This window comes from Delphinapterus leucas, chromosome 8 (assembly GCF_059928025.1).
Source record: "Delphinapterus leucas isolate spDelLeu-1000000601 "Yukka" chromosome 8, BTC_Dleu_Yukka2, whole genome shotgun sequence".
Lineage (NCBI taxonomy): Eukaryota > Metazoa > Chordata > Mammalia > Artiodactyla > Monodontidae > Delphinapterus > Delphinapterus leucas.
In genome coordinates, this window is record NC_143136.1 from 61,298,138 (window position 1) to 61,322,671 (window position 24,534).

General features: G+C 36.4%; 1 protein-coding gene across 1 annotated transcript in view; it reads left to right on the forward strand.

Annotated features, from left to right (window-relative positions):
* METTL8 (methyltransferase 8, tRNA N3-cytidine) overlaps positions 1-24,534 on the forward strand; it is an 86,097-nt gene that overhangs the window by 42,104 nt on the left and 19,459 nt on the right. The window contains exons 4-6 of the mRNA XM_022570025.2: positions 11,825-11,916; positions 21,627-21,997; positions 23,369-23,418. Coding sequence (XP_022425733.1) covers positions 11,825-11,916; positions 21,627-21,997; positions 23,369-23,418 — 513 coding nt within the window. The remainder of the gene's footprint in view (positions 1-11,824; positions 11,917-21,626; positions 21,998-23,368; positions 23,419-24,534) is intronic.

Genomic DNA, 24,534 nt, shown 5'->3' on the forward strand with positions numbered 1-24,534 from the left:
TTTAAGCCCTGACTCTACCCCTTTCCAGGGTTAGAATTTGAGGAATTTGAGCAAGTTTTTTTCATGAGGTGTTGTGAGTATTAAAGGAAATAAATATGTAAAACACTTAGTAGTAGTAAGCTCCCTAAAAGGCATCATTCTTGTTATTATTATAAGATGGAGAGTTGAGATATATACCAATGAATAAATAAACAGTATAGAGGACTATGCAGGGTCATACAGTGAAGACAGCGAAGACCATAGGAATAGTCTTCAGAATAGGAAGAGATTTTTGAGATGGGGATGTAAGAAAGTCAATAAGATTTCATAGGGCAGGTAGGATTTAACCTGGGCTCTGAAGGATGAGGAGGATTTAAATAGTGAAAACCCTTTTGTTCTAGACATGAGCAAAGATCTGCATTGTACACGAGGTATACTTCGTGTACAAAAGCAAGCAAATAGACCAGCCCACTTGGAAGAGAGGTTTCACATTTTGAAACTGGGTAAGTGGTGTGACAAAAGAAGTATTTTAGGAGAATTAATCAGGCTCTGTTGTCAGGACATGTAGAGTTAACCATTATAGAACATGAAATGATATCTTTTTTCCTTAGCATTTTTGTTATATTGACATGTACCCATCACTGGGCTAGGCTCAGAGCAGTACTCAAGAGAGGAACAGCAGATGATCACTGCTCTGAAGGAGCTCTAGTCTGTTTCACTAATAAGCTTGAGTCCTCCAGGTAAAGAAGATGGAATGAATCTGAAAAACAAAGTATTCCTCCTCCAACAAAGTGAATAAGAAGTAGTAAAAGCAAGCAAAAACTATGCCAACAGCAACTACAAGAGTTCATACTGTTCATACATAGACAATTAGTGACCAAGGAAAGAAACTATAGATTCATGTGTGGCTCAGAGTGGCTCCTAACCCTATCTTTATCCCTCAGAAGCAGTACTAGGGAAAGGTCAGCTGACAAATCATTACTAATACTCATTAGGCAGCCCTGGCAAATGTTGAGAAAGAGCCCTTGAAAATAAATGTTCTTACCTATCACAGAAGAGTTTGAGGTCTTAGTAGAGCAGGGAAAATCATGGGGCTCACCATTTTCCAGAGTTCCATGCTGAATTGAAACTATCCAAAGCCCAAGGGAAACCCCCTTAGGAATAGGACACATCCTAACTAGATAAGTGAAACCTAGCATAGATAGGACTTAATAAGTCCCCAAAAAAAAAAAAAAAAGGAGACCCAGACCCTCATAAAATAAAGGCTGCCAACTACCCAGTGGAGTTCCCCCTTCTCCCCCACCTCTGACACCCTCAGATTACAGAAAAGTGCAGAGGATACATAATACCCAGCCTTCAAACTAAGCTTGCAGAGAAAGATAAACCTGAGTAAGGTTTGGTGTCAAGAGAATTTGTCTGCCAACAAACCAGAGAGGAAAGAAGGAAGGAGGGGAGAAAGAACATAGCATGCACTATGGATTAGTTTGCATTTTCCAATATTTTATGTAAAGGGAATCACAATATATACTCTTTTTTTTCTGGCCTCTTTTACTAAGGATCATTATTTTTAGGTTTATGCATGTTGTTGCATATATCAATATTTTGCTTATTTTTATGACTGATAAAAGAATAAAATCAGAATATATAAAAAGCTCTCAAAATTCGATAAACAACCCAATAAAAATGGGCAAAATATTGAACAGACACTTCACCTAAGAAGATACACAGATAACAAGCATATGAAAAGATGCTCAAACATCAGTAGTCATTAGGGAAGTGCAAATTAAAGTCACAATGAAATACTACCAGACATTTATTAGAACAGCTAAAATTCAAAATACTGTACCAATACTGTTGGTGAAGATGTAGAGGAACTGGAATTTTCATACACTGCTGGTGGGAATATAAAATGGTGCAACCACTTTGGAAGACAGCTTGGCAGTTTCTTAAAAAATTAAACATACAACCTCTATATGATTCAGCCATTCCATTCCTAGATATTTATCCAAGAGAAAAGAAAGCATACAAAGACTTTTGCATGATTGTTCATAGCTTTATGTGTAATAGTCAAATTTGGCAACAACCCAAATGTCCATCAACAAGTAAATGGATAAACAAATTGTGGTATATCTATATAATGAACACTACTAATAAAAAAGGAATGAAACTATTGATACACACAACAACATGAATGAATTTCAAAATAATTATGCTGAGTGAAAGAAGCTAGAAATAAAGAGTATGTACTTTACTTTTACTGTACTAGAAAATGCAAACTAATCTATAGAGGCCGACAACAGATCAGTGGTTGTTAGTGAAGCAGGAGGGGGGTGTGGCGAGAAGGGGAGGGGTGGAAGGGAGGGATTACAAAGGTGCACCAGAAAACTTGAGAGTAATGGATATATTCATTAACTTGGTTGTGGTGACGTTTTCACGCATATTACATTTGTCAAAATGTATCAAATCATATACTTTAAATATGTGCGGTATGTCAGTTATACCTCAATAAAGCCATTAAAAAATATGGTTACATCCATACATTGGAAAACAACGTAGCAGTTAATAAAAATAAGAGAGATCCATGTGTATTGATATCAAGAGATGGCTATGGTATGTCGTTAAACGGAAAGAGCAAGTTGCAGAAAAGTATCTCTAGTATGGCCTCATTTTTATTAAGGAATTTCTATACATGTGCTACAGTATATACATATCTTTGTTTTTATATACACAGAGAAATGTCTGGAAAGGTCCACATTATACTGATAACACTGTTTATCTCAGGGATGGACATGGGGATAAGAAGTAGGGTAGAGATGAAACTTCGTATTTTATAAGCATTAGTATTATTTGAATTTTGATTTTTTAAAAGAATGCCCCCCATGTACATATTCTCATCTTACTGTCTATCTGATAAAAGTCTTTGTTCTTTAATAATCAATTACAACTCCTCATCTTCCTAACAGTTTTGAGTTCTATCAAATCTTCTTCATTTTCGTGTCCCCAGTTCACAGCACAGTGCCTAATAGCTATAGGTTGTCAATAAATGTCTAATGAGAGAAGTAAATATTGTTTTTTTTCCAGCAGCTGTGACCTCTATCTCTTGTATGCAGAAGTGGGAAGGCATTGGTTCTTTCTGTGTGTCTTTTGTATGTCATTCATTCCTAAGTAAGAAACTGATTTACTAATAAAAATAATCAACTGAAATATTTATTATGGCCAAAAAAGATAAGTGGAAAGCCAGGACTCAGAAATATAAATTAGTGTCAATAGTAGAAAAGATTTAATTGAAGTTAGTTCAATTATTCTCTGATTTACCTATAACAACTATATTTTATCCATCTGAGACATTTTTTTTACCGATTAACATCTCTGTGAAGTCATGGCATTTCTTAAAATTGATGGCATCTTACAATTGTAATTGGAAGTGTTTTTTTCTTTCTTACTGGTACAGAAAATAATGGTATCTTAGATTTGATGAAATAGGATAATTATAATTTCAAAGTACATAGTCTTAATTGTACACTGTTTTGAGAACTATTACATTTATTTTACTAATACAAAAACTAAGAGACATAGAAAATATAAATTACTTTCCACTGCCATACATCAAGATTAACATTTGAATATTTGTTATATTGTTAGAAAAGCATGAAAACCTTTTGTTATATGGATAAATCGGCAACAGACATAAAAGATTGACCCAGAAGGAAGTACATGTGAACATATGGGAAAATATACAACAGTAAAAGAAATACAAATCAAAACAATTTGGTACCTTTTTAGAGCTACTAAAATAACACCAAAAAAGAAAGAAAAAGAGAGAGGGAGAAATTTAAGCTAACACCGTATCCTGGTAGCAGTGTAAGTTAATACAATCTGGTTATATTTCTGTTTATTTTTTGTCTCATCTGTTCTTTTATTTTTCTCTACTGGCTTTTTGGCTATACATCTTTTGATTATTTTTTGTATGTTATTTTAGAGCAATAGTTTCAAACATTTTGGTCTTAGGACCCCTGTACACTGTTAAATCATTGAGGACCCCAAAGACCTTTTATTTATGTGGATTATATCTATTGATATGTTCAATATTAGAGATTGAAACTGAACAGTAAAATATTAATTAATTGTAAAACAATAATAAACATTACATGTTAACATAAATTACATATTTTCATGAAAATATCTATTTGCTCCCCAAAAATATAGTGCAAGGAGTGCATTGTTTTAAATGTTTGTAAGTCTCTCTAATGTCTGGCTTAATGGAAAAAGCTGGATTCTCATATGTGCTTCTTCATTTAATCTTTTGTGTAATGTTGTTTAGGTTGAATTATATGAAGGAAACTTGGCCTCACACAGATATGTACTTGTAAAAGAGAGGAGTGTTATAATAGCATCTTAAGATAATTTTAGATATTTTTCTTTTTTTTTTTAGCTGTGCCCCACATCTTGTGGGATCTTAGTTCCCTGACCCGGGGTTGAACCCTGGCCCTCGGCAGTGAAAGCGCAGGAGTCCTAACCACTGGACCACCTGGGAATTCCCCATATTTTTCTTTCCTTTTTAAAAAATATTTATTTATTTATTTTTGGCTGTGTTGGGTCTTTGTTGCTGCACACGGGCTTTCTCTAATTGCGGCAAACAGGAGCTACTCTTCATTGTGGTGCATGGGGGTCTAATTGTGGTGGCTTCTCTTGTTGCAGAGCACGGGCTCTAGGTGCGAGGGCTTGCTTCACTAGTTGTGGCTCACAGGCTCTAGAGTGCAGGCTAAGTAGTTGTGGCGCGTGGACTTAGCTGCTCCGCAGCATGTGGGATCTTCCCGGACCAGGGCCCGAACCTGTGTCCCCTGCATTGGCAGGTGGATTCTTAACCACTGCGCCGCCAGGGAAGCCCCCCCATATTTTTCTTGATACTACATTAAATCTCAGCAGCAGCAGTTTCTTAGTTGCAATATGGAATATGAAACCATATCAATGAACTTTTGGTATTGTGCTATATTATAATCCATTGTTACACCTTATACTTTTTTAAAAAATAAATTTATTTATTTTTGGCTGCGTTGGGTCTTCGTTGCTGTGCCCCGGCTTTCTCTAGTTGCGGTGAGTAGGGGCTACTCTTCGTTGCGTTGTGCGGGCTTCTCATTGCGGTGGCTTCTCTTGTTGCGGAGCACAGGCTCTAGGCGCACAGGCTGCAGCAGTTGTGGCTCATGGGCTCTAGAGCGCAGGCTCAGTAGTTGTGGTGCACAGACTTAGTTGCTCCGTGGCATGTGGGATCTTCCCAGACCAGGGCTCAAACCCGTGCCGCCTGAATTGGCAGGCAGATTCTTAACCACTGCGCCACCAGGGAAGCCCACACCTTATATTTTGAATTTTTTTTTTACCTATGCATCATTTTATGACATCATGTATGGAAAATTTGGAAAGTTTAGTTCCCTGTTTTATGTAGATTCAGATGACACATTTCATTATACAATATTCAGAAATCACATTTGTTAATACACCATTATTCCCATCAGGAAAAATCTCTTAAGTATTGGGAGCTATCAAACTCATGGTGGTGGAAACAACCTTTCCAAAATCCTAATTTTTGCTTGAAAGCACAAAATTTATCTTTGACAGCAAATACTTTTTCTTTTCTTAAAGTGATAGGCTGATTTTGTTTACTTTTAAGATGCCAAATACTCAAGTCTGAATAGCTATAGTTTGTCTACAGTTGCTCTTTCAAGTAAAAATAGCATTCCATGAGAAAAGCATATAATTTAGTTCACAATGCAAACAGTCATACAAGTACTTTTCTACAAGTCATTCATCAGACTTCAGTGTGCAGCTTTTTGCATGCCTCCCATTTTGTCACATAAAATATTAAAAATATATTTACCGAAGGGTAATATATTATCCTCCTCCTTCACATGCTAAAAGTTTTGATTATCTGGTGGACATTATGGATGATATCTTATGTGGAATCTGGATTATGTTGTCTTCCTTTAAAGGTGTTGAGGTTTTTTTCCTGGCAAGTGGTTAAATTATTGCCAAATCTTCTTGGTCAAGTCAGATTTAATTTTAGGTTCTGTTCAGGTGAAATTATTTTGATACTTTTCTGAATCTAGCTTGATTCTTATTCCTATAGCGTGGCATTTCTGGGGTCTTAACTGAATGCCTGAAGTGTTCAGAGAGGTCTCTCCACTCTGGCTTAGCCAGAACTCCAGTATCTCCAAGCACTGCACTGCACTGCCTATGCAGACTTCAGGGACCCTCCCCTTTGTCCAACCCTCTCTTGTTCAGTATTCTGCTGCACAAAGTCTCACCATCTCAGCAGCTCTGAACCTTGATTTCTGCCTTCTCAACTCACAAAACTACCACTCAGTGAGTCAGCCAGGCTCTGCTTGGGCTCTACCTCTGCACCACAGTCTAGAACATGTCCCAGACAGAAAGCCCAGGGTAAATGTGGGAGCTGAGCTTTTGTGTTTCTCTTCTTTTAGGGATCACAGTCCTGTGCTGTCTGAAGTGTAGTCCAGTGCCTAAAAGCAATTGCTTTATATACTATTTTATCCAGTTTTATTATTGTTTATAGCAGAAGGATAAGCCTATTTCTAGGTACTCTGTCATGGCGCAAATCACAAATCCTGTACAGCAGTTTTAAGCCATAATTATGAATATTTTGTAGCTATGTAGAAGAGTGTTTGTGTGTGTGTGTGTGTGTGTATCCACAAATACAGGAAGGGAACTTGAAAAAATAAGAACTGTTAATTGATTAGGATATTTAAACGAAAGGTAAGACTTTTTCCTCTTTAAATTTTTCTATTAATATAATTTAACTATGTAATAAAATGACTTTGTTATGGAATTAAAGATTACTGAAATAGTTTTAAGGTGAAACTAATAAACTTTATTTCTTCCTTTTACCTAACAATATTTTATTTTTAATTCACTAGACACCTAATACATTTGTTAAATTTGTCTTTAAATTTTCTTCTATAATGACACTTTTTCATACACAGTAAACGACCAAGGCAGAAAAACATTTTATCTGCGTAGCTTACACTGGGTACTTTGGTTTATATCTGATAGTTAAAAATTATAATAGGAAGTGACACCACATTCAGCAGTTTTCTATAAGTAGGAACCTCAGAAACATTAGTACCCAAGCTAAATGATTGGGGAGAGAGTGTGTGTGTTTTAACTTTTCAAAACCAAACCAAATGCATGATTATTTAGACTGTTATTGCCATCAACTTAAAGCTAAAGCAAGGAATCATCATTCAATTGCACTATACATATAGAAGGAATATGAAATCACACACACACGCACACATATGAACTGAAGTCATAGGACTCATGGCCACTCCAAAATTACGAATTAATTCTACTAGCCTTGGTGTGAAAATTTCTTTTTTTTTTTTTAACATCTTTATTGGAGTATAATTGCTTTACAATGGTATGTTAGTTTCTGCTTTATAACAAAGTGAATCAGTTATACATATACATATGTTCCCATATCTCTTCCCTCTTGTGTCTCCCTCCCTCCCACCCTCCCTACCCCACCCCTCTAGGTGGTCACAGAGCACTGAGTTGATCTCCCTGTGCTATGCAGCTGCTTCCCCCTAGCTATCTATTTTATGTTTGGTAGTGTATATATGTCCATGCCACTCTCTCACTTTGTCACAGCTTACCCTTCCCCCTCCCCATATCCTCAAGTCCATTCTCTAGTAGGTCTGTGTCTGTATTCCCGTCTTGCCCCTAGGTTCTTCATGACCTTTTTTTTTTTTCTTAGATTCCATATATATGTGTTAGCATACGGTATTTGTTTTTCTCTTTCTGACTTACTTCACTCTGTATGACAGACTCTAGGTCCATCCACCTCACTACAAATAACTCAATTTCGTTTCTTTTTATGGCTGAGTAATATTCCATTGTATATATGTGCCACATCTTCTTTATCCATTCATCTGTCGATGGACACTTAGGTTGCTTCCATGTCCTAGCTATTGTAAATAGAGCTGCAATGAACATTTTGGTACATGACTCTTTTTGAATTATGGTTTTCTCAGGGTATATGCCCAGTAGTGGGATTGCTGTGTCGTATGGTAATTCTATTTGTAGTTTTTTAAGGAACCTCCATACTGTTCTCCATAGTGGCTGTATCAGTCTACATTCCCACCAACAATGCAAGAGGGTTCCCTTTCCTCCACACCCTCTCCAGCATTTATTGTTTCTAGATTTTTTGATGATGGCCATTCTGACTGGTGTGAGATGATATCTCATTGTAGTTTTGATCTGCATTTCTCTAATGATTAATGATGTTGCGCATTCTTTCATGTGTTTGTTGGCTATCTGTGTATCTTCTTCGGAGAAATGTCTATTTAGGTCTTCTGCCCATTTTTGGATTGGGTTGTTTGTTTTTTTGATATTGAGCTGCATGAGCTGCTTGTAAATTTTGGAGATTAGTCCTTTGTCAGTTGCTTCATTTGCAAATATTTTCTCCCATTCTGAGGGTTGTCTTTTGGTCTCGTTTATGGTTTCCTTTGCTGTGCAAAAGCTTTGAAGTTTCATTAGGTCCCATTTGTTTATTTTTGTTTTTATTTCCATTTCTCTAGGAGGTGGGTCAAAAAGGATCTTGCTGTGATTTATGTCATAGAGTGTTCTTCCTATGTTTTCCTTTAAGAGTTTGATAGTGTCTGGCCTTACATTTAGGTCTTTAATGCATTTTGAGTTTATTTTTGTGTATGGTGTTAGAGAGTGTTCTAATTTCATACTTTTACATGTACCTGTCCAGTTTTACCAGCACCACTTATTGAAGAGGCTGTCTTTTCTCCACTGTATATTCTTGCCTCCTTTATCAAAGATAAGGTGACCATATGTGTGTGGGTTTATCTCTGTACTTTCTATCCTGTTCCATTGATCTATATTTCTGTTTTTGTGCTTGTACCATACTGTCTTGATTACTGTAGCTTTGTAGTATACTAAAAATCCTATCTTTTATTTTTAAGATTTCTTTTTCTCAAATTGAAGTTTTCAGGAAAAATATTCAGCATATTTTATATTTTCTTCTCAATTCTCTCTTTTTTTTTTTTTTTTGCGGTACACGGGCTTCTCACTGTTGTGGCCTCTCCTGTTGCAGAGCACAGGCTCCAGACGCGCAGGCTCAGTGGCCATGGCTCACGGGCCCAGCTGCTCCACAGCATGTGGGATCTTCCCGGACTGGGGCACGAACCTGCGTCCCCTGCATCGGCAGGTGGACTCTCAAACACTGCGCCACCAGGGAAGCCCTCAATTGTCTTTTTTTAAGAAAACATATATTCTTTTTATTATAAAGATTGCTGGGTTTTCCCCCAAGAAGGATAGCATAAAGTTTTAATGACCTTAAACATGCAGTGTAGTTTTTTTATAAATATGGTTTTTAAAAGGATTATCTCTAGTTGAAGCAGCTTTACAATATTAAGGAAATTTTAAGGCAGTTACTCTTTATTCCACTATTCTACTATAATTGTTTTTATTTCACCCAGTGTGTATATTATTTTATATAGTTGTGATTATAATACATATACAGTTTGGGGATCTGTTGTTTTAACCTCATGCTTTTTCATATATACTTTTCCATGTTGTTGCATAAACTTCATATCTATCATTTTAAATGTCTGTATAATATTCCTTTGAGTTACCATACTTTTTCTATTATCCTATCAGTGAGGTTGTTTCCAGTTTTATGCTATTATATTTGGTATTCCAGTAAATACTGTTGTACAGATACTTCTCTGTACAGAACTTCTCTGGGTTTTTTTTAGTGGCTTCGTTACAATAAATTCCCAGAGTATAATTTGCAAGTCAAACAGTATGAACCATTTTCTTCCTTCAGTAGTGGTGGTGGTGGTGGTGGTGATGGTGGTGGTTAAATACCTGATTATTTTCAGTTTGTTTGTTAGTTGTCTCTATGCTTAAATTCTATTGTAATTGTATTTGTTACTTATAAACCTTAATGATTCTTATTGCTGTCTGTTGGGTTTGGATATACATGAATCAGACTCTTCTAATATAAGAACCTCCATAAAGCAGCTGGTCTGGAGGAAGTCCCCATAAATACAGTAGAAACATTTTATAGGTTTCTATGGGGATTCTGTAACTATATAGTGGAAAATCTGTTCTCTTGGGGCTAAGGGTATAATATCCCCCTCACCTAGCAGTTAAGAAAATGAAGCAACATAAAAAACAGTATAAGGAAGTTAGAGCAATTTAAGAAATAACTAAATCTATTAAATACTCAGGAAGGAGCAAGTTAAACTAACAGTTTAAAACAAATGCGTACGGGTGAAAACCATATACGCTCTCGTTGTCTCAGAGCTTGATTTTTTTACAGGGAAATGGACTGTTCTATTTTCCTTATTATATTTTTTAGAAATTCATAGATGAGAAACTTGTCCCCAGCCTTAGTAATACTATTTTTTCAATAAGTGATTTATTGCCTTTAACGTCATAACTGTCATATAATAATATTCTCTATATATTTATAGGTACAGAATATAAAATGTAGTTACCAGCTCCAAGTTATATATGCGATTGCTCACATATATTAAAATAAGTCAAAGCAAAAATTTGTTCTGATCTCATTCATTAAAGCAAGTGATAAAGCTGTTTAGTGATTATTTGGGTTGTAAATGATTGGGTTTTATTTGAAATAACAGTGGTTAAATTTTCATCTGTGAAACTCTGATTTTTACATTATCATATACTTTTCCTGGGAACTTCAGTATACCAGTTTTGATCCTTCTTAAATGTAATTTCTCACCTTTCAGTGGTGTATTTATAGCCAGGTCACTGGAATATACGCTCTCATATCTGATTGCATAAACATGACTTAAAATAGTACTGAGCTTATCATCATTCCACCCAAAGCAACTCCTTATTCTGTCACTGTTGCCCCCACTTTCATCAGTACTCAGTTTTAATACCTTGGAATCATTCCTGACTCTCATTCTTCTTCCTTCAATATCTAGTTAGTCTCCAGATCATAACTATAGTTTTCTTTCATAGTGTCTCCCCCTCTACTCTGCCTTTCTGTTTCCCATTGCCACCACCTTAGTGCTGGGCCTCATTACTCCTAGACTACTGCAGCAGACTTGAATTTTGGGTATGTGATTTCTTTATTGTTAAGAAAAATGGTTTATTCCAGGAAACTACATCACCTACTTACAGTTTTACCTATTGCAAAAAAAGAAACATAGACTTTGTAAGAACAAAACAAAACAAAAATCACCTTTTTTCTATAAAGATGTTGCTTCTATTCCAAGAAAGATATTTTGGTGGCAGGAAATAATATTCTCTCATATGGAGTAAATTCTGAAACTGAAAATACTTATAGAAAGTGCCAGGTCTTAGAAAGATGACCTTCTTATATGCTATATCAAGTAGTCTATCATTTAAACATAAATGAATCCATATACAGAAATTAAGGCAGCTAATAAGAATAGTGCAAAAGGAGTATGAAAAAACTATTAAAGAATTCCCTGTTCATAAATTAACAGAAAAGCAAATAAATTTAGCCTTAGAATGAAACACAGCAAACCATACCAGCACCCAGATAAACATGCACCATGGTGCTCCTGGGACACCACTTCAGCAGTTATCTCCAGAAGGTGGCTGGGGCTTGCAAGACACCCAGAGTTAGAAGAACCGTAGGCGCTCCAGGGTTGCACTGGCGCTGTCACAAGGAGCATCTGACACAGCATATTCATTTGCCTTGGAATTTGTTTGTGTCATTTGCCTTTGACTAACCTAGAATGAAAGAGGTATCTCTTGTCACTCTTTTTCTGCCTTCTTCAATTATAAAGCATGTTTTATAATCTTCATTTTTTGAAAGGGATCACATGCAGTGGTCAAAAGAAGAAGAAGAAGCAGCCAGAAAAAAAGTAGAGGAAAACTCAGCTGTGCGAGTCCTTCTGGAAGAGCAAGGTAAAGCAACTACATGTTGTGTCTCCTGAAGCCTGGCTTCCCTGTGTGCCCTTCCACTGATTCAGTTCACACCTCAGTCTCTTTTCCTCCTAATTGTGCCACTACTTTAGAGAGTTCTTAGCTTCTACCTTTGCTAATCTACTTGTTCCTTTGGGAGAATTCCCAGTTATTCCAGTGTAGCGGAACCAAAGTTAAAGAAATAAATTATGTATTCACCCTATAAGTATAATCTCTTTCTATAGTCATATTATTGCTTTCTCTGGGAGATACATAAGGGTGACATTTAAAACAAGATATGAGAACATAATTTAAATTTTTTCCTTTAGTTATGCATCTTTTAGTATGCTGTTGTGCACTTGACCTGCTAGGAATATTCAACAGATTCGAAAACTTTGAGCGAAGAAGGTAGAGTCATATCAAAATGTTTCTGGTCTTTTATTGAACATAAAGTTTCAATAAGGATTTGAGGTACTTTTCTTGGAGGCCTTTGATATTTAGAGTTTAATTTAGGTAAGGCCTTGCCAACCTTAAAAATGGCTTCTAAAGTATTGGCCTATGCTACAATCACAAAACCAGAAAATAACAAGTGTGGGTGAAGATGCATAGAAATGAAGCCCTTATATGCCCTGTTAGAGTAATTATAAAATGGTACAACCTCTACTGAAAACAGTATGGAAGTTCCTCCAAAAATTAAAAATGGAACTACCATATCATCTAGTAGTCCCACCTCTGGATATATAGCCAGAAGAATTGAAAGGGTCTTGAAGAAATATTTTCACACCCATTTTCATAGCAACACAATTCACCATAGCAAAAGGTAGAAGCAACCCAAATGTCCAACAGATAAATTGATAAACAAAATGTGGTCTCTTCATATGGAATATTATTCAGCCATAAAAAGAAGTGGAATCCCTGTCACATGCTATCATCTGGATGAACCTTGAGGACATTATGTTAAATGAAATAAGCCAGTCACAAAAAGACAAATACTATATGATTCCACTTATATGAGGTACCTAAAGTAGTCAGATTCATAGAAACAGAAATTAGAATGGTGGTTAGCAAGGGCTTAGGGGAGGGGGTGAAACACAGAGTTGTTGTTTAATGGGTATAGGGTTCCAGATTTGCAGGATGAAAAAGTTCTGGACACCTGTTTCACAACAATGTAAATATACTTAACACTACTGGGCTCTTCACTTAAAAATGGTTAAGATGGTAAATGTTATGTGTTTTTTACCACAAAGTTTTGTTTAAAAAGCACACTAAAAAAAATTTGGCCTCTGTCCTTCTCAATGCATAGCTGGGAACCGACAGGCAGTTGGCCCAACACTTACACTCTCTAGAGAGAATTTTCCTACCTTTTTTTTCTTAAATGATTTCTCCTTTAAAACAGGTTGATTTTTTTTTTCTTTAAAAAAAACGAAAACAGCTTATTGAAGTACCAGATACCCATAGAAATTAACACAATTCATAAATTTTCATAAAGTTTTCATAAAACTCAGTGAATTTTCCCAACACCCACTTTAAGAAACAGAATATTACCAGTAACCCAGAAAATTCCTCATGCCCTGTCCCAATTACTTTCCCAAACCCCTAAGACTCTACAAACAGCAACCACTATTCTGGCTTCTAATACCATAGGTTAGTTTTGCCAGAACAACTTGGTTCTGGTCATCATCATTTCTCAGTCACTCATGTAGCACTGTCAGTGTACCTGTTAGATAGAATGAGAGGCAGTAAACTATGGCCAGGGGCCAAATCCAGCCCACTGCCTATTTTTATAAAGAAAGATTTATTGGAACTCATTTGTTAACATTGTCCATGGCTGCTTTTGAGCTATATCTACAGAGTTGAGTAGTTGCAACAGGGACCTTATGTAGTCCACACAGACTATGTACCGTCTGGCCCTTTACAGAAGAAGTTTGCCAACCCCTGAGATAGAATTTTGTTTCCAGATTGATCAGCTGTCCTGAAACTCCCCAGAGAAAGATGTTTGCATTCCTCTGTGCAAGCCAAGCATAGTGAAAAGCACTAATCCCACTGGTAGTTAGCTATTGTTGTGACTTTAGTCTACACTTGAGGCTAAAGTTTGAAGCAAAGGTAGCTGTTGAAACTTAAGCTAATGAGACAGCCCTCATGAGCTGCCCTTTGCCAGTGAAGGGGGCAGTGTGGCCCTGTCTTATCTTCTGGCATCATTTGTTATCCCTCAGAGCTAGTTTTCCTTCCTTACTGTAAGCATGAATATGTCCTGGAGGATGGACAAGAAAGAAGAGCACCTGATCCACAGTAGAACCATTCTATTTTTATGAACTCCAGCCATGCAGTCCCAGAGTGGGATGTGGCCAGGGAGTGTTGGGGCTGGATTTGAGAGTGCATACCGGTGGCAGTTCTGCTCACAGATCAGCCCGCACTGCATTCCTTTGCAGGAACTCTGTCACACTGTTTCTGAGGAAGTATAATTTTGCTTCTTTGCCAGCAGCTGCACAGGCATATTTTCCACATTACTCAAGCTTCTGCTAGTGGCCACCTGGATGTGACAGAGAGAGTCAAGCCTAAACAGAATTAAAAGATATCAGTCATCTTAATTCTTTTCCAGGAAGTTAAAAATTATCCACAGTATATTTCCTGAGAATATGAAAAACCAAGGAATTTTTTTTTCCATGCTCTTTTGAGTATTTCTGTTTAGAACATAAATAGATGAGCAGTGCTGATAATGTTCCCTTAAAGGGCTCTGTATGTGGCTGCCTATTTTGGCCTATTTATGTTAACAATGAACTTGAGTGAAGCTAATGAGAAGGTTATTTTCAGGCCTTGGAAACCACAGTAAAGGAAAATGACAGTTCCCACAGAACCATAATGTGACTGAAATAGAAAGGTGGTGACTGGCCTTTCTCTATAGAAGCAGGAAAAGCAGACTGGAGAGGGCTGATGATACTGCTTTGAAGCATTTGGTTTGCTTATTAGCATGTGCAGTCTGTTTCTGAGCAAGTTTTCTGGCCGCCGTGGAGACACAAAACAAAAGAGTTCATTTTAAAGTGACTCAAAGTGATCAAGGCTTCTGCTGGGTCCCCTCTGCGTCCTCCCTTCCTACCTCCCCCCACCCCCCCATAACACCACTCAGTGCAATGGACTTCACGCATGTCAGAGAACTGCTACAAGGAGAGGAACACACACATTGAGGGTGACCCTTACATCACACTTAAGCAAGGTTGCACAGAGCAGCAGTTGAGGGTGGCAAAGAAAGAAAACTTCTGTCCTGAGGAACTATGTTGAGTGATGGGACATTACAGTGAGAATAAATACCTACCCAGCCACCCAGTCCAGTCTCCACCAGGGATCATCGACCTGCTAGTCTGCAGCAGCCTAGGTGAGGCTTCTAATTGGATATCTAATGTCTCTGATGAATATGGGTCAAGGTGAATAGATCCGTTTAAAAGCTCTATTCCCAAACGTTGTGAAAACCCAAAGGAAGCTGTGACCCGGTTCTTCTCCCGCTGCCCCTGTTAATCACCATCTCTTTTTATCCAGGAGGGTCCTAAGTCTTTGAAAGAGCCAGTTTTCTCCCATCATAAAGTATTCCATTTGCAGAATAGTATACGGCATGAGCACTGTCTACTGATTTTATCTTACTTATTTTAATGCCACTGGGAGGAAATACTGGTTGTTCTCCCATGCTGGCCAACTCTCTGGCAAGTTTCTTTTGTTCTCTGTGTGTCAGTCTCTCCTGTCACTCCCATCTCCCATTTGTCACCTATTGTCTCAGCCTTTGGTGAGAACTGAAGTCCGGAAACACCCCCACAATTCTGAAAATAAGAACTTATACATCACAAATAAGACAGTCTTTTGCTGTACAATGGTTGACATATTCATTCCTGTGATTAAAATGTAAAGCATCCGGGCTCTCATTAGCAATATTTCTTTCAATTAGATGCCCAGATTAATGATTTTTTTTTTTTTTTTGCGGTACGCGGGCCTCTCACTGTTGGGGCGTCTCCCGTTGAGGAGCGCAGGCTCCGGACGCGCAGGCTCAGCGGCCATGGCTCACGGGCCCAGCCGCTCCGCGGCATGTGGGATCTTCCCGGACCGGGGCACGAACCCGTGTTCCCTGCATTGGCAGGCAGACTCTCAACCACTGCGCCACCAGGGAAGCCCAGATTAATGATTTTTAATTCCACATTTCCTTTTGGTAATTTATTTTAAATTTTATAATAGCTCAGATTTCGTTTTAAAGCAGGTTAATTCAGAGAAATGAGAAAGATACATTTGGCAGTTTTTGAGTTAACATGATTATAATTTCCTGAAAACATCTCCAGTGTGTTATATCTCAGCTGGTAATTTAGCAAATGTAATGGGTTTTTAAAAGTTAATAACAAATGCAGCTGCTATTTTTACTTTAAAATACCCTTGTAAATAACTATCTACCTAGGATGAGTTATCTATGTCGAGGAAAATAGTAAGAGAATTCCACTATACCTTCCTTTGTGAATACCTTACCACTTGAGAGTGTCCTATGTGAGAAAAAAAAATAGAGTAGCTAAAAGTTTTGTGTGCTGATAAATTTAGGATACTTGTTTGTAGGTCAGCTTTGGTTGTAATTTCATACAGTGCTCTTAGAAGTATACTTTAAATTTCATAACTTTAAGAGTTTTCCTTTATTAGACAATTAACTTTATCAGTGACGTGGAAATTTCCAACTTTGAGAGCTCAGGTGTTCGTGTAATTGCTGTGCAAAAATAGCTTTAAATTGCCTTTTGTATAGGGAGGGTGGGAGAGAGGGAGACGCAAGAGGGAAGAAATATGGGAACATATGTGTATGTATAACTGATTCACTTTGTTATAAAGCAGAAACTAACACACCATTGTAAAGCAATTATACTCCAATAAAGATGTTAAACTAAATAAAATTAAAAAAAAATAAATTGCCTTTTGTTACATTGCAACTTAGAATAAATTTTCATAATACATATTAATCATATCGTATATGTCAGATACATATAAATGGTTTAATTCAATTTCTTAGTTGTTATATTCAGTGTGATTCAGGGTGAATTCTGAATATTTAAGTATGGTTAGTGTGTCATAGTCCTTCTTCCCCTCAGCAGTATTGAATTTAATAAATGAATAATTGAGAAGTTGCTTCATCTGGCTCTGGTTAAACAGATCACTACATCCCTTTTACAGCCGTTGGCAGAGAGCAATTAACTCTGAATTGGCAACCTTGGAGAGTAAAGGGAAAATTTTCTCCTCCAAGAAAAATTGATCATTAATATACCTGTTTAGAAAATCAGTTGGGCAAGATGAAGACAGGGCAGATTTCTCTACACTATTTTCTTTTATCATTTTTGGCCTGAACTTGAGTTGAGTGAACAGCAGGATTAAGCTAAATTTTTCACTCATGGTCAGAAAAGTTGCTCTTCCAATTCCCCTGTTATCACAGATACTCTTGCAGTTCAGGAAATTAAATTATATGCTGGAGGTGTTTCCTTGTCTCATGGCCATAATTATGAGTTTGATGAGCTTCCGTGGGGTCTCAGAAGCTGTTATACATTACTGGGAACTGTGGAGTTGCCAGCATTGATTGAAGGTACTGCTAAAAGCACAACTTTAAAAAGCAAAAAAAAAAGTTCCAGCTCATTAGCCTTTATCCCAGACTATCCTGTTTTGTTTCTGTTTTGTTGCTGTCCCACAAACGCATCTATTCTCATAGAGCATTTTATGTTCCTGTTGCTCATCATAATTTCATCATACAACCTTGCATAGTTTATTTTTTATATAATTCAAATGGGGTTTAATTAAGTCTGTTTTTCTGATCTGTGTTTATGTAGGTTCACTCCAGTCAGCATTATTTTTACTATTTGGTTATACTGATTATAAGTCATACTGAGGTTTTAATTTCAGCTTGATGCTTCATAATGAGAGGAAAGTACAAAATCAGAAAAACAGATTATTTTCAGAGATATTTTGGAGGGGGTTAATCTTGATTTTGTGTTAGGAAGGCAGTATAGTATAATGGTTAAGAGCATAAAGTCTGATAGAATTGGTTCAGGTCCTGGCTCTGCTGGGTGACTTTGGGCAAATTTTTTTATCCCCTCTGACCTTGAACTTCTTTGTCTGTAAATTGGAATAACACGTCTATCTGAGAGGTATTATTAGGATTAAATGGGAAAAAATTCCAAGTAACATTTGACTTAGTGCCTGGCACAAAATAAACACTTAGTATGTACTATTGTGCTGCTGTTATTGGTACAATGATTTATGTGGTTTGTTTTTTTCCTCCTAATTCCTGAGTGGGAAATACTTGAAAAAGGCTTGAAAGCGTATATATTAGCAGACCTTGACCATCATCTTTTAATAGTAATCAGATCCTTTTTAAAGATTGGATAAGCTAGGGTTGAATTTAGGTGCTTGATGTATTGGTACCTGCACCAGATTCTAGTCACCTCACTGCAAATTCATTTTCTTTATAAACTGTAGAAATTAAACAGTAGTACAGGCTCATATTTATGACAGCAATCTGATCCAAGATTTTGCAGTTTGTAGAACTGGATGTTTAATGTTCTCCATAAATTCATGGGATTTAATAGGGAAGTACATAGACTTTTTAGAGCTTAAACATAGAGATGCTCTAATTCAGGGGTCCAGCCCGTGGCCTGTTAGGAACCAGGCCGCACAGCAGGAGGTGAGCAGCAGGTGAGTGAGTGAAGCTTCATCTGCCGCTCCCCATCGCTCCCCATCACTCGCATTACCTCCTGAACCATCACCCCCCCACCCCCCACCTCCGTGGAAAAATTGTCTTCCACGAAACTGGTCCCTGGTGCCAAAAAGGTTGGGGGCCGCTGCTCTAATTCAACCCCTCATCAAATGAGGAAACTCTTTGGGCAAGTAGAATGAAGAATTCAACCAAGATTCTTTATCTTCATGTAAGATGTAGATAAAACTTTGCAAAAGAAAGAATTACCTAATAATCGTTAAATTGTTACCAGCACTCCAAATTTCCATCTGATGGTTATAAATGAATATAAAATAAATTTTAGAGTTGCAGTCAGTGTATAGACCATTCTGTGTGAATATTTTCTCTTAATATTATTATCCTTTAAATTTTAATTGCTACATAAGTTTACTCTGTTTTGACATGCATGGTTTGCTTGGTCATTCCTATGTTGCTGGCTGTTTGAGTTATTTCCACTTTTTGTTATTATAAATAGCACTGCTGTGAACATCTTTTCTTTCAAGTTACTCCACTGCTGTCTATCTCTTCCCCTGCCAATTAATTCCGAGGGGGATATTCCCACAAATTAATCACTTATATTACATTCTAGTTACTTATAGTTAGGTTCAAACTCACTTCACAAGTAACTTGGTATTGGAAACTCAAATGCTAGAGATTTGACTAAATATAGGTCTTCTTAGGTGGGTCACCTTTTATTAAGCAGAAAAATCTTTTACCAGCATAGAGTGAGTTACAAAGAGAGTTCTTAAGGTAAAAGGAAGAAGAGAAGGTGCGAGAAGACCCTGGGGAAATTTGACGGTTTCCTAATTCCTCCTGAGTCTGATTTTCGGAATGTTGTTTTGTTTTCTTACACAGTATATCAGGTACATTCCAATTTCTAAAAGTAGAGATAGAACTATTTTAAAGATATACAGCATTTTTAGATTAGTGATAAATAGGCTTCCTCCCATTAGTGCAGATGAGAGCATGTTTTGGACTTCAACATCACATAATTCTTTTGTTACAGAGATCTACTTTCATTTCTCAGACCTTAAATACAGATGGGAGTTTCTGTCTTTCTAGCAGTCCTGCTGCCAGATACAATTCAGTCCTGATGGGAAGGAAGTCTTGTGGCCAGATGGGTGGAGATCCATGGTACAAGGCCATAAAGATAAAAGTGGAAAGAAAAGAAAAAATATAAGGACTTCAGGACAGGATTCTGTAACAGAGACAATCCTGACTATAGGCAACTGCTTGTTCTGAGGGTAAGGGCTTCTTTAAAATTCTCAAAGAAATGAGTCTGTTGTTTTTAGTTTTAGTTTATTTTTGGAATAGATTATAATTTCACATGGATCAAAATTCAAATGAGAATTCTTCCTCAAACCCTGGTCCCCAGCCACTCAGTTCCACTCTTTAGAGGCAACCAGTACTACTAATTATGTGATTATCCTTCCAGAAGTATTCTGCCCATATAGCAGTAAATATGTGTATATACATACATGACTGTTTTTCTGTGTATGTACACACATGTATTTTTTTCTTCTTTTGTTTCTAATAAATAGTTGCATCATATACTTATTGTTCTACATTTTGCTTTCTCACCTAACATTAAGTCTTGAAAATTATTCTATATTAATGGAAGGTTTTTTAAATTTTTTGAAGGCACTTTAGAAATGTCACGTGTCTACACTCGGCAAAAGTAGTTCCTAACCCAGGGATTAGGTCTGGTATGTAATAGTATCCAAGAAATGTTTCTTGAGTGAGTGATTGAGAAAGTGAGTGAATTAATGATTATACTAATTTAAGCTGCAGATAGAAAGAGGCAGAAAGCTAAGAATTGCCTGAAGGTCTGAGACTGTTGACCTAACCCTGATGCTGAGACCCAGGGTAATCGAAGGGATGACATCACAAAATGCATATCTCTTTTTACATTGTATCAGAAATTCTCTTTAAGGCTTCATATTAGGAGATGTCAGTAAGAAGAGGTGCCTCTGGAGGTGGGTGAAGAATGGAGTTACGGGATGGCCCCTAGACCCCAGGAGTCAGATCACACGGTCCTGCTTCTGCTGTGACCAGGCTCCAGAACCTGTACAAGTGGGTTCATTTCTCTGTGTGTCCTTTCTTCAAACGTGAAACAAGGGGGTTGGAGTAGATTATTGCAATGGACCGTTCTAGCTCTAAGATTATGTCATTTATTATTCCACAATTTCCTGTTTGATTACCAGTTTGCACAGACATTTGTCGTGTTGAAGCTGCATTTACAGAGACATAAAAAATGAGGTATCATTTCTCTAAGATAATAAAGAGCCTTACAGGTTATTGGTGAAAATGTGATCATTAAGATTTCAAGATTAGACTGTAGAAAGCAGTATGCAATGATTATATTCCTCACAAAAATTTATTGGCTAAACTATTGAGACAGAAGCAGATTTACCAGGGTAAGCCCAAATAACCCACCCATTGACACATTTTGTGAGGATTAATACTCTGTAGTTTTTACCTTTAAAAGGTTAAAAGAGGGCTTCCCTTATAGCAGATACTAACACACCATTGTAAAGCAATTATACTCCAATAAAGATGTTAAAAAAAAAAAAAAAAAAAAGGGCTTCCCTGGTGGCTTAGTGGTTGAGAGACCGCCTGCCGATGCAGGGGACACGGGTTTGTGCCCCGGTCCGGAAGGATCCCACGTGCCACAGAGCGGCTGGGCCTGTGAGCCATGGCCGCTGAGCCTGCGCATCTGGAGCCTGTGCTCCGCAACGGGAGAGGCCACAGCAGTGAGAGGCCCGCGAACCGCAAAAAAAAAAAAAAAGTTAAAAAAAATCAGATAAATAAAAATTATTATAATATTAAAGTTATTCAATAGTAAATATAATTGTTATAAATGAATAGTATATGTAATATATTTAACAGTATTTAATTATTAAATATAGTTATTAAAATAGTAACTAATGATAAATATAATTCATAGTAAAATAAATCCTTTTTCTTCTCTTTACTTTAGTGAAGTATGAGAGTGAAGCTAGTAAATATTGGGACACATTTTATAAGATACATAAGAATAAGTTTTTCAAAGATCGTAATTGGCTGTTGAGGGAATTTCCTGAAATTCTTCCAGTTGGTCAAAAAACTGAAGAGAAGGTAAAAGAATTATCATGGAATCATGTAAAAGTTCATGCTGCAAACTGTTTCTCAAGAATGCACTGCCCTACTATGCCTGAAGAAAAAAATCATGATGGAGAAAGTTCTGGCTCATCAGATGGTCAAAACAAAGCAGGATCTGATTTTTCCAACCTAGACTCCAAAGTACACAGAAAAGGACCTCTGAAGACTGAATTGTTTCCTGGTAGCAACGCCACTTTCAGAATCCTAGAGGTATGGTACTGCAGGGGCAAAAATTTTTCAATGTACATTCCATATTACTTTAATAACGATCCAGATTTTTAGGGGGGAAATGATCAAATCTAACTATTAAATAAGTGTTCATATACTTTTGTGCATAAAAATTATTTAAGGGACTCATATCTTTAGTCATGTTTTAAGTTTGTGATTTAACTTTTTTTTAATTTGTCTACTTTAATTTCTAACTTGAAGGAAGTTTTAAATACCAATAAAGTTTTGGCCTTAATTTCTATCTCTTTCTGTTATTACCCACTTTTAGGTGAAATAGAAATAAGTGAAGTATGTAATTTGCTATAATCTGGTGTAGACCTTGATTTTCTGTTTTAAAAAATAAACCTTTTCCTTCTGATTGTAAAGATAATATATACTGCTTACAGAGAATTTGCTAAAGAGAAAGAATAAAATAATCTACAGTCCCATAAACAAGGGATTTAATTTAACCACTATTAACATTTAACTGACTTTTTTCTCCTTTTGTTTATACTGTTTTGTATAGTTGAGCTATACTCTACCTGCATTTTGGGGTTTTGCTTTGTTTGTATTGAACATTATAACATAAACAGTTTTCCCTATCTTTAAAAATTCTCTATAAACATTTTCATGGCTGCAAAATACTTTACTATGTGGAATACTATGATTCTACTTACCTGTTTTCACTTGACTGGGCATTTAAATTGTTTTCAGGTTTTCAACAGCAAACATCTTTGGGTATAGACTTTTCTGCATTTTCTTTTATTATTTGGGTTCAATTTACTAGTTCATAATTTATTTTAAAATTTTAGTACTGTTAAAATATATTGCCAAATTGCTTTCTAAGAAGTTGTACTAATACCAATTCACAGCAGTGTAGGTCTGTTTCATCACACCCTTACTGATTGGAATATTCTTATTTTAGTGCTTTCTGCTTTGTTAGACAAAAATTATACCTTATTTTAATTTGCATTCCTTTGATTGTTAAATAGGTCATATAGTTCTTCAAACGTTTAGAAGTCATTTGTACTTCTTTTGTGTTCTGTTTATTTCCTTTATTTATCAGATGCTTTTAAAAAACTGAGCTCTGCCCTTTATCATATTTAATGCAAATGTTTTTTTCACAGTATGTTTGTCACCTTTTAATTTGGTTTATTTTGGGTTTTGGTATGTAAAAATTTTAGATGTTTCCATAGTCAAATTTCTCAGTGCATATTATTCTTGTGATTTACTTCATTGCTTGAGTTTAGAAAACTCTCCTATACCCAGAGATCCAGTCAATTTCTTTTAGTTTTTTTTTTAATAAAAAAATCTGACATTGGTGAGGGAAATTTAACTTTATTTTCATAATATTTGTTTATTCTTTGATTTTAGGTTGGCTGTGGTGCTGGGAATAGTGTTTTTCCAATTCTGAACACTTTGCAGTGAGTTTTAGAGTTTTCTCCTACAAAATTCTACATACATATGGGAGGTTAAGAAATTCTGGGAAAAAGTTGTCATGTATATGCCAGTAGTGTTCTTGTTCCTATATAAACAATGACTAAAGGAAGTTTCAAAAGAAGTGTCTTGGTCTGAGTGTCTAATTTCATGTGAACTGAGAATTACTCTGAAAATAATGTTTCACAGGCATGGGTTGTCCACCATGAGTTGAAGTAATTTTTTAAGCTTGTGTTTATGTGGATGAGGGAATAAGAAGAGAGTAAGAGGTTGGATCCTTCTGCTAAGCTGGGAATTGCTGAACTTTAGAGATTTATTTACCCCTCCAGGTTATTTAGGTGTCATTTTACACATAGAGAATTGAGTTTAAAGCTTACACAAAATAAAGTGTAAGCTTTAAACTCATTTTTTTGTCATCACTTCTGGAGCCACACCCAGTATAAAACCTTCCTATGTCAAATGACTGTATCTAGACTTGAAATTGTTTGGAGTTATAGCACCTAACCCTAAGATTCAAAAAGGCAGAAGTAGGGGATAGGAGCAAAGATGTTCTCCTGAGCTGCCCTTCCCGTTCACCACCTCACCTATGTGTTTTAGTAGGTGATGAAGAAGATACACCTTACAAAACTTTAACACCTTTTACCTATGGCTGGTCTGTCAAGTCCCTATTTTTTTTTAAGTTTACATGATAGCTTTCCCATTATTTTTCCATTATAAAATCAACATAAGCACATTGTAGAACGTTCCCATTAGAGGAAAATGGGTTGGGGGGAATCACCCATTATTCCCACCACCATTAGCATAGCTGCTGACAGAATTTTTGTTATAATTCCTTTCAGTCTTTTCACTATGCCTATTTTTAAATTTAAGAAAGTCTTTTTTTTTTAACTTTCCATTGTGAAAATGTAAAAGCATTCAGAAAAACTGAGTAATACAGCGTATTCTCATACACCCACCACCTTGTTTCAACAGTTACTAACATAAGGCCAACATCATGACACTTTAAGTACTTATGATGGATCTCCAAAAAGCAGGACATACTTCATTACTATTATAAACCTAACATAATAAAAATTAAGTAATTCCCTAATATCATCAAATTA